At 38.1% G+C, this 11,490-nt stretch overlaps 1 protein-coding gene and 1 long non-coding RNA gene across 3 annotated transcripts; both read left to right on the forward strand.

The window, feature by feature from the left end:
• The first annotated feature begins 226 nt into the window (after window positions 1-226).
• On the forward strand, window positions 227-2,471 carry LOC148768505 (uncharacterized). Its single transcript, XR_016033119.1, has 3 exons — window positions 227-493; window positions 590-637; window positions 2,196-2,471. It is a non-coding gene; the product is annotated as an uncharacterized LOC148768505 (long non-coding RNA).
• A 514-nt stretch (window positions 2,472-2,985) lies between these two features.
• Window positions 2,986-10,666, forward strand: LOC148768506 (uncharacterized). 2 transcript variants are annotated; one of them, XR_016033120.1, is made up of 3 exons: window positions 8,313-8,676; window positions 8,773-8,820; window positions 10,412-10,666. XR_016033120.1 is itself a non-coding variant. In XM_088821904.1 (2 exons), the coding sequence occupies exons 1-2, from the start codon at window positions 3,447-3,449 to the stop codon at window positions 10,444-10,446; spliced, it is 1,038 nt and encodes a 345-aa protein (XP_088678030.1). In that variant the 5' UTR covers window positions 2,986-3,446; the 3' UTR covers window positions 10,447-10,666. The 2 variants fall into 2 exon arrangements, 1 of the variants encoding a protein (XP_088678030.1); XM_088821904.1 differs by lacking the exons at window positions 8,313-8,676; window positions 8,773-8,820 and adding an exon at window positions 2,986-4,449.
• Window positions 10,667-11,490: the final 824 nt, after the last annotated feature.

Genomic DNA, 11,490 nt, shown 5'->3' on the forward strand with positions numbered 1-11,490 from the left:
ACATGGATTTTATTTTCCATGTGTACAATTCTTTAATGTAGAAAGACTCATTAATTGGGAGAATTGAAGGCTTAAGTGGCTTGTACCTTCTTCATTGAGAATGGTACTTCACTTTACCTTTTAATTCAAGACCCATTTACTCTCTCTCTCCACCTAAGCATTTGAAACCCACTCTCTCTCTCTCCTTCCTCTCTCTAAATTCGGCCATCACCACCATCCCCTCACCAAGACTCCATTTTTACTCAAGCTCAAGCCATAGAACCATCTCCAATTCAACCCACCTAAAGAGGAAATTCCAAGAACACCCCCAAATGCTTGCAAAACTCTATAAATAGAACCCAACACCCAAGTGAATTTTCATCTTCTCCACCATATCTTAAAGCTCTTAAGAAAACATCATTCTCTCTCTTCTTCTCCTCCATTTCGAAATTATTTGTGTAGGAAGCTCAAAATCTCTCCTCATTTCCAAAAAAAAGTTTCTTCAACTAGAAGTGTAAGAAAGCTTTCAGTTTTCTTCTTCCCTTTCAATTTCGAAAATTCCCTAATGTTTTCTTCTAATTTCTTTATAATTTCTTCAAGGTTCTTGTAGTGGGTTATTCAATCCACCAATTCCTTCATAATTTCTAAGAAGATTAAGGTGAGAATTTCATATTCTTGCTACAAGTGATTCTTCACCAATATTATTTCTTCTTTCTCCTTCTTTGTTCTTAATGGCCGAAAATTTGGGAAGTTGTATTACTTTGCTTGTTTATTGTTAGATGATCCATGCATGTAATGATCTAAGCTTTAATTGAAATAATCTTGAAGAACTTAGAATAATATGATAATTTAATTTTTATTTATGTATATGTAAATATATATATACTAGACCTGCGTGACCTTAAGGAAACTTCGATCCATGGTTTTCGTAAACCTGCGTGGTCGAAGAAAGTACTTGATCCATGGTTTATTTATAATCTATATGTGCTATATATAAGTATATGTTTCTATGTGTATATATATATCGACCTACGTGGTTGTAAGTGTACTCCCTTCGGGTCGATGAAGCTTACGATCCATGGTTTATGATCTATGAGTAATAAGATAATATACGAAGATAAAAATTGAGAACAAGATTAATAAAAATGGAATTTTGTGTCATTGAATTGTTGATGGTCCGAATATTTTGGAAAGAAAAATAAATAAATGAAAATTTGGTGCTACTTGAAAGAAAACTTCAAGTCTCTTGAGAAAGTGGGCTTGAACTTTAATTAATAAAACTTGGAGATAGTAATTATAAATAACCGAATGCTTTGAGTTGTTTTGCTATATGTGATCTATGCTCTTTGCTTGAATTTTTATGTGTCTTACTTGCTTTTGTGATTTTGTGACTAAACTATGTGCCTTTGTGAAATATGTGGAAATATGTGTGCTTATGTGAAAGCTAACTTTGAATATGTGAAATGAAGAATATATACTAACTTCACTTGCACGGTTTTAAAGTTGGAAAATCTTGTAAAACATAGATCGAATAAGCACGGGGTATGAGGGACCGGTACCCCAAAAATGAGATGAAGAGTGTGTGGTTTGATTCCACTTATGAAACGGGTTCCAAATAAATGAAGGCTTATTGTCTATGGTTTTACTTGATTTTTCAAAGGATATCCGAACGAAAAAAGTTTTCTCACACACCTAATCAAATTGCTTGAAATGAATGAAAGTATGTGCTAACCTCACTTGCACGTTTTTAAAATTGGAAAGTCTTGTAAAGCATAGATCGAATAAGCACGGGGTATGAGGGACCGGTACCCCAAAAATGAGATAAAGAGTGTGTGGTTTGATTCCACTTATGAAACGGGTTCCAAATAAATGAAGGCTTATTGTCTATGGTTCTACTTGATTTTCTCACACATTGTATGAGCACATGAATGAATGTATGTGTAAAAGAATGACTCCCTTGTAAGGGATCTCCTCTTATTCCTTATGAAATGATGAAATGAAGGTCTAAGAGGTAAATCGAAAAGGGTCTAAGAGGTAAACCGAGAAGGTAAAGGTAAATCGGTAAATTTTCTTAAAGAAATGATGATTGAGGTATATGTATACTTGTATATGTATGTAGATGTATGATTATATGATTCCTTGTCTAAGTTTATTTGATATTCTATGGAATTCTCATTGAGTCTCAAAGACTCATATAGGTGTTGAATTGCTTGTAGGATTACCCGATTTCGAGCCCGAGGATCGTGGTTGAAGTTGAGTTCGTGGATCGGGAGAAGAGTTCATATGGAGGCATGGTGGATTTTGGGTGCTCTTAATATACTAATGTGGTTTTATTTGTACACTTTGCTTTTAAAGACATTCGACACCGTTTTAGGTGTTTATTATCGTTCCCTTCCGCCTATTGGAGGAACTTACTATTGATGCATAATGTGTAATGTGACATAGGATTAAGATTACCTATTTTGATATATGTTATGATGATTCCTCAAAAACTTATGTAACTTTAGGGCAAGTTTTCCTAAAAACCTTATAAAATGCCCATCGGCTAGTTATGTGTTGTGTTCTGCCTAGTAGTTTACTAATTCGTGTTAATTATCTCTTGTATACATTATTGCATGAAATTTTACAGCATCATAGGTCTATTTGTTAGGTTCACGTTGATAGGTTGTTTGCATTATTTGAATAAGCCATGAATGAATTACGAATTGTTTACCAACTCTTCTCTGAAACAGAGTCATTGTAGTATTTACAACAAAATACGAAGTGTGTCTCACTAAAAAAGATTTATTCCACTTGGTATAAACTCCTAACTTGCTAATGTACTTTAGTATAGAATTTTATGATTTTTGAGACAGTAGGGAATTTATAAATATTTTTCAAAGGTCACTCACCTGCTTTAGATTTTCAAACTGTATAGTTGTACCATTTTAATTATTCCTTTCAAATGGCTCACGTTATTTAAAAACTGTTTGTACTAGGTTATCTAGGTCCTTATTAGAGCATGTGGTAAAAATTTCAAGTGTTTTGCATGAGCGGTTAGAGAGTTATTATTATTTTTGATTGATAGATCGAAACTGTCCAAAATTCTCTCACTTTGCTAAAACGGAACTTAATCTCTAGTCATGCATGCATAGTTTGTGAAATCGATTAAGTGTATGTTGTTTGGTAATATGTGGACACTCTTACTCTGATTCTAAAAGAAAAATTTTGTCGGAATTTTCTATTCCCGATTTATATATTTCAAAGTCTTCCGCTATCATATTCTAAAATACTAATTAAGTATAACTAGAAAATGGGTGTCACACATACGTCGTATCAGAGCAACGATCCCCGGAAAATCTCCATATGAACTTAAAGATCTCCGAAATCCTCGAATGACGACATCAACTAAGAACTCGGGCAGGTATGTGTTTATATGTGCACATTTCTTAACTAATGAGAAGTGTTTATTTGTTTAAAGTGCTAAAATGTCGGGAGCACAAACTCGAGCTCAAAACGCCGCTAACGGTCCGAACGATCAATCTCGCACCATACAAGACCTCACCGCCCTCGTCCGAGAACAAAATGAACAAATCCAACGCCTTGTTAACCTCCAAAACCAGAACCCTCCACCTCCACCAACTCAAAATACCACACCCCAAGCCATTTACGAAAGGTTTCTACGAATGCACCCCGCCGAATTCCATGGAGGCCCCGATCCAACCATAGCTGAAGAATGGATCAAATCCCTCGAAGTCATTTTCGACTACATGGAAATGTCCGACCGAGATCGAATCCATTGTTCTCTTTTCCTACTGAAGAACGAAGCCCGTCATTGGTGGGAAAGTACCAAAGAAGGAATCGACCTAACGAACACTACTTGGAGCGCTTTCAAAATCTTATTCTTCGAAAAGTACTTTTCCAAAAACCTCCGAGCTCAGAAGCTAAAGGAATTTCTTGAGCTAAAGCAAGGCAACTTGTCCGTAGCCGAGTACGTAAGGCGATTCGAACAAGGATGTCTCTACGCCCCATTCATATCCCGAGACGCTGACGAAAAGGCCAACCATTTCCTTAGAGGCCTCAACCCGGTGATTCAACGAGATGTCCGCATGTCTTCCGTAACGACTTTTCGAAAAATAGTCAACAAAGCACTCGAAGCAGACCAAGCCGAGCAAGAGATCCGTCAATCTCGATCTGTTCCACCCGCCAATACTCACAAATGGAAGAGGCCCCACCCCGGACCGAGCCAAAACAAGGGAAAACGTCCAATGATTCAAAACCATGCTACACCACCAGCCCGACCGATTTGCCCAAAATGTCGGAAACCTCACTTTGGACCCTGCGTTCAAGGCACCAACAATTGTTATCGCTGTGGAAAACCAGGGCACTTGATAAGGGATTGCCCACAACCCCCACCGCAAAACCGAGCTCCCGGTCGAGTGTTCGCAATGACCAAAGATGAAGCCGAAGCCGACCCTTCGATGATAGCAGGTACAATTTACGTTTGTAACAATCTCGTTTATGCTCTAGTTGATTCCGAATCGACTCACTCATTTGTCTCGAGTACCCTTGCCGCCAAATTCCCAATAACCCCTACCACATCTAGTGAATTATTCACAATTCGCTTACCGTCCGGCAATGATTTAGAATCCGACCTCTTTTTCAAAGATTGCCCAATCCAAATCCAAAAGAAGCCACTCAATTCCGACCTCATAATTCTCCCTATAGACCATTTCGAAGTAATTCTCGGAATGGATTGGTTGTCCAAATTTAAAGCCCAAATTAATTGTGTGACCAAAACCGTCTATCTTTCTTTACCCCACGGCCAAACAGTGGAATTCCAAGGGTCTTACTCACCTTCACTCCAAATCCTCTCCGCCGTCAAAACACTTAAGCTCGCCCGAAAGGGGCATTGTTGTCATTTGGTCGACATAGTCGAAATCTCCGACGAAAATAAACCCGAGCCATCCCAAGTACCAACCGTTTGTGATTTTCCCGATGTCTTTCCCGAAGATCTACCCGGTCTTCCACCCGATCGTGAAATTGAATTCGAGATCAACTTAATTCCCGGTGCAACTCCTATTTCCAAAGCACCCTACCGCATGGCTCCGCTAGAACTTAAAGAACTCAAAGACCAAATTCAAGAACTTATCGATAAGAAGTTTGTCCGCCCTAGCTTCTCTCCTTGGGGCGCACCCGTCCTCTTCGTCAAAAAGAAAGATGGAACCCTCCGCCTATGTATCGACTACCGAGAACTTAACAAAGTCACGATCAAGAATAAATATCCTCTACCGAGAATCGACGACCTTTTCGACCAACTCCAAGGTTCCACGGTGTACTCAAAGATCGATCTCCGTTCCGGCTATCACCAATTGAAAATCAAGAAAGAAGACATCCCAAAATCCGCTTTCCGAACTCGTTACGGCCATTACGAGTTTGTAGTAATGCCATTCGGTCTAACCAACGCCCCGGCCGCTTTCATGGATCTAATGAACCGAATCTTCCGGAAGTACCTCGACCAATTTGTAATCGTCTTCATCGACGACATCTTAATCTACTCCCGAAATGATGAAGAACACGAAGAACATTTGAGAATCGTGCTCCAAACCCTCCGAGAAAACAAACTTTACGCAAAATTCTCCAAATGTGAATTTTGGTTACGCCAAGTCCACTTCCTTGGGCACGTGATCTCGAAAGAAGGAATATCGGTAGATCCAAGCAAGATCGAAGCCGTTTGCAATTGGCCGACTCCCCGAAATGTTGGAGAAATCCGAAGCTTCCTCGGTCTCGCGGGTTACTATCGACGATTCGTTCCGAACTTCTCCAAAATCGCTTCTCCACTCACTCGATTGACCCGAAAGGAGACCAAGTACCAATGGACCGCCGAATGTGAGTCTAGCTTCCAAGAGCTCAAGAATCGATTAACTTCCGCCCCAATTCTCGTCTTACCCGACAAAACCGGAAACTACGTAGTCTATAGCGATGCTTCCAAGCATGGACTTGGAGCCGTCTTGATGCAAAATGGGAACGTAATTGCCTATGCCTCTCGTCAATTGAAAGATTACGAGAAGAATTACCCGACGCACGACTTGGAACTTGCCGCCGTTGTTTTCGCCCTCAAAATTTGGAGGCACTATCTCTACGGAGAGAAATGTTCGATCTTCACCGACCACAAAAGCCTAAAGTACTTCTTCACCCAAAAAGAACTTAACATGAGACAAAGACGATGGCTCGAATTGGTCAAAGATTACGATTGCGAAATACTTTACCACCCCGGTAAAGCTAATGTCGTGGCCGATGCTCTTAGCCGGAAGTCCATGTGCGCTTTGATCATTGAACCGCCGCTCAAGTCGACTATCAAATCCGCCCAACTCCTTGATGATCAACTTCTAAAAATCCGAGAAAGCTTATCAACCGGTCGAAATCCCAATTTCTCGATCTCCGACGGCGAAGTCTTAAAATTCCAAGGAAGAATTTGCGTTCCGGCAAACAAAGAGATAAAAGAATTAATTCTCGGCGAAGCTCACAAAACCCCCTACTCTTGCCACCCGGGCGAAACAAAAATGTACCAAGACGTGAAGAAATTATATTGGTGGCCCGGAATGAAGAAAGACATAGCCAAGTTCGTGTCGGAATGCCTAGTTTGTCAACAAGTTAAGACGGAACACCAACGGCCCGGCGGACTTCTTCAACCCAACCTCATACCCGAATGGAAGTGGGAAAGGGTAACCATGGATTTCGTTCAAGGATTTCCAAAAACTCAAAAAGGTTCCGACTCAATATGGGTGATAGTTGATCGCCTAACCAAATCCGCTCACTTTCTACCGGTCAAGACTACCTTTAGTCTCGAAAAGCTAGCCGAACTTTACATCCGAGAAATTGTCCGGCTCCATGGGATTCCTATATCAATTATTTGCGATCGAGACCCCCGATTCACTTCAAAATTTTGGAAGAGCTTACACGAAGCAATGGGGACCCGTCTAGCCTTTAGTACGGCATACCATCCCCAAACCGACGGTCAATCCGAGAGAACGATTAAAACTCTCGAAGATATGCTCCGAGCATGCATAATGGATTTTGGTGGCAATTGGGAAAGCCGGCTACCGCTCATCGAATTCTCGTACAATAATAGTTACCAATCGTCGATCGAAATGGCGCCATACGAAGCATTGTACGAAAGAAAGTGCCGATCTCCAATCCATTGGGACGAAGTCGGCGAGCGAAAATTATTGGGCCCCGAACTAGTCCAACACACCGTCGACATAATCAAACACATCCGGGAGAAAATGAAGTCGGCCCAAGATCGCCAACAAAAATACGCAAATAAAAGGAGACGAGACTTGGAATTCAATGTTGGCGACCACGTATTTCTAAAAGTCGCTCCACTCAAAGGAATTATGCGATTCGGAAAACGAGGGAAGCTAAGCCCTCGATATATTGGACCTTTCGAGATTCTCAATCGAATTGGCACTCAAGCCTATCGCCTTGCCCTACCACCACATCTATCTCGAATACACAATGTCTTTCACGTATCCATGCTCCGAAAATACCTTCCTAGCCCCGACCATGTCCTCAAAATCGAACCCGTAGACTTATCTCCAAACATTTGTTGAAGAACCCACCCAAATTCTAGACCGAAAAGTTAGGAAACTCCGAAATAAAGAAATTCGCCTTATCAAAGTTCTTTGGAAAACCCACTCTCCGGACGAGGCGACGTGGGAACTCGAGGATGAGATTGAGAGTCGGTACCCGGAATTAATCAAGAAAGGTACAAATTTCGGGGACGAAATTTCTTTAAGGGGGGGAGATTGTAACACCCCACCCTTTCGGATAACTCGTTTTATATTTTTATTATTTTTCTTAAGTAGATTTTACGTTTAGAATTTTTATGTGTGCTAATAGGATAATTTCTTTATGAGCTAGCCTAGTTATACATGCATTCTTGATGAACTTTATGTGTGACTTAAATTATGTGATTAGTTGATTTATGAGAATCGAATATTTGAAAATTTCACACGAAAAATAACTAATTGAAAAATTTCATATTTTAATTAGATTATTGCATTCTAGAATTTAATTTGGATAGTTGGAATATATTTATGCATACACTAAATTTCTAGAAAAAGAATAAATTCATGCATATTAGATAATTAAATGAGTGAATAAACTTAGAAATAAAATTTTCTCCACTCTTCTTCTAATTTTCGGCCATGTGGAGACACACATGGATTTTATTTTCCATGTGTACAATTCTTTAATGTAGAAAGACTCATTAATTGGGAGAATTGAAGGCTTAAGTGGCTTGTACCTTCTTTCATTGAGAATGGTACTTCACTTTACCTTTTAATTCAAGACCCATTTACTCTCTCTCTCTCCACCTAAGCATTTGAAACCCACTCTCTCTCTCTCCTTCCTCTCTCTAAATTCGGCCATCACCACCATCCCCTCACCAAGACTCCATTTTTACTCAAGATCAAGCCATAGAACCATCTCCAATTCAACCCACCTAAAGAGGAAATTCCAAGAACACCCCCAAATGCTTGCAAAACTCTATAAATAGAACCCAACACCCAAGTGAATTTTCATCTTCTCCACCATATCTTAAAGCTCTTAAGAAAACATCATTCTCTCTCTTCTTCTCCTCCTTTTCGAAATTATTTGTGTAGGAAGCTCAAAATCTCTCCTCATTTCCAAAAAGAAGTTTCTTCAACTAGAAGTGTAAGAAAGCTTTCATTTTTCTTCTTCCCTTTCAATTTTGAAAATTCCCTAATGTTTTCTTCTAATTTCTTTATAATTTCTTCAAGGTTCTTGTAGTGGGTTATTCAATCCACCAATTCCTTCATATTTTCTAAGAAGATTAAGGTGAGAATTTCATATTCTTGCTACAAGTGATTCTTCACCAATATTATTTCTTCTTTCTCCTTCTTTGTTCTTAATGGCCGAAAATTTGGGAAGTTGTATTACTTTGCTTGTTTATTGTTAGATGATCCATGCATGTAATGATCTAAGCTTTAATTGAAATAATCTTGAAGAACTAAGAATAATATGATAATTTAATTTTTATTTATGTATATGTAAATATATATATACTAGACCTGCGTGACCTTAAGGAAACTTCGATCCATGGTTTTCGTAAACCTGCGTGGTCGAAGAAAGTACTTGATCCATGGTTTATTTATAATCTATATGTGCTATATATAAGTATATGTTTCTATGTGTATATATATATCGACCGACGTGGTTGTAAGTGTACTCCCTCCGGGTCGAGGAAGCTTACGATCCATGGTTTATGATCTATGAGTAATAAGATAATATAAGAAGATAAAAATCGAGAATAAGATTAATAAAAATGGAATTTTGTGTCATTGAATTGTTGATGGTCCGAATATTTTGGAAAGAAAAAGAAATAAATGAAAATTTGGTGCTACTTGAAAGAAAACTTCAAGTCTCTTGAGAAAGAGGGCTTGAACTTTAATTAATATAACTTGGAGATAGTAATTATAAATAACCGAATGCTTTGAGTTGTTTTGCTATATGTGATCTATGCTCTTTGCTTGAATTTTTATGTGTCTTACTTGCTTTTGTGATTTTGTGACTAAACTATGTGCCTTTGTGAAATATGTGGAAATATGTGTGCTTATGTGAAAGCTAACTTTGAATATGTGAAATGAAGAATATATACTAACTTCACTTGCACGGTTTTAAAGTTGGAAAATCTTGTAAAACATAGACCGAATAAGCACGGGGTATGAGGGACCGGTACCCCAAAAATGAGATGAAGAGTGTGTGGTTTGATTCCACTTATGAAACGGGTTCCAAATAAATGAAGGCTTATTGTCTATGGTTTTACTTGATTTTTCAAAGGATATCCGAACGAAAAATGTTTTCTCACACACCTAATCAAATTGCTTGAAATGAATGAAAGTATGTGCTAACCTCACTTGCACGTTTTTAAAATTGGAAAGTCTTGTAAAGCATAGATCGAATAAGCACGGGGTATGAGGGACCGGTACCCCAAAAATGAGATGAAGAGTGTGTGGTTTGATTCCACTTATGAAACGGGTTCCAAATAAATGAAGGCTTATTGTCTATGGTTTTACTTGATTTTTCCAAAGGATATCCGACTAAAGAAAATGATTTTCTCACACATTGTATGAGCACATGAATGAATGTATGTGTAAAAGAATGACTCCCTTGTAAGGGATCTCCTCTTATTCCTTATGAAATGATGAAATGAAGGTCTAAGAGGTTAATCGAAAAGGGTCTAAGAGGTAAACCGAGAAGGTAAAGGTAAATCGGTAAATTTTCTTAAAGAAATGATGATTGAGGTATATGTATACTTGTATATGTATGTAGATGTATGATTATATGATTCCTTGTCTAAGTTTATTTGATATTCTATGGAATTCTCATTGAGTCTCAAAGACTCATATAGGTGTTGAATTGCTTGTAGGATTACCCGATTTCGAGCCCGAGGATCGTGGTTGAAGTTGAGTTCGTGGATCGGGAGAAGAGTTCATATGGAGGCATGGTGGATTTTGGGTGCTCTTAATATACTAATGTGGTTTTATTTGTACACTTTGCTTTTAAAGACATTCGACATTGTTTTAGGTGTTTATTATCGTTCCCTTCCGCCTATTGGAGGAACTTACTATTGATGCATAATGTGTAATGTGACATAGGATTAAGATTACCTATTTTGATATATGTTATGATGATTCCTCAAAAATTATGTAACTTTAGGGCAAGTTTTCCTAAAAACCTTATAAAATGCCCATCGGCTAGTTATGTGTTGTGTTCTGCCTAGTAGTTTACTAATTCGTGTTAATTATCTCTTGTATACATTATTGCATGAAATTTTACAGCATCATAGGTCTATTTGTTAGGTTCACGTTGATAGGTTGTTTGCATTATTTGAATAAGCCATGAATTAATTACGAATTGTTTACCAACTCTTCTCTGAAACAGAGTCATTGTAGTATTTACAACAAAATACGAAGTGTTTCTCATTCAAAAAGAATTATTCTACTTGGTATAAACTCCTCACTTGCTAATGTACTTTAGTATAGAACTTTATGATTTTTGAGACAGTAGGGAATTTATAAAGATTTTTCAAAGGTCACTCACCTGCTTTAGATTTTCAAACTGTATAGTTGTACCATTTTAATTATTCCTTTCAAATGGCTCAAGTTATTTAAAAACTGTTTTTACTAGGTTATATAGGTTCGTATTAGAGCATGTGGTAAACATTTCAAGTGTTTTGCATGAGCGGTTAGAGAGTTAATATTTTTTTTGATTGATAGATCGAAACTGTCCAAAATTTTCTCACTTTGCTAAAACGGAACTTAATCTCTAGTCATGCATGCATAGTTTGTGAAATCGATTAAGTGTATGTTGTTTGGTAATATGTGGACACTCTTACTCTGATTCTAAAATACTAATTAAGTATAACTAGAAAATGGGTGTCACATAGTTTGTGTTTTCATGATCCTTTTTGCGAATCCACTTTTGCGTGAGTACTTTTGTGCATGC

Source organism: Erythranthe guttata, chromosome 8 (genome assembly GCF_056151865.1).
Source record: "Erythranthe guttata isolate IM_541 chromosome 8, IM_541, whole genome shotgun sequence".
NCBI classification, from domain to species: domain Eukaryota; kingdom Viridiplantae; phylum Streptophyta; class Magnoliopsida; order Lamiales; family Phrymaceae; genus Erythranthe; species Erythranthe guttata.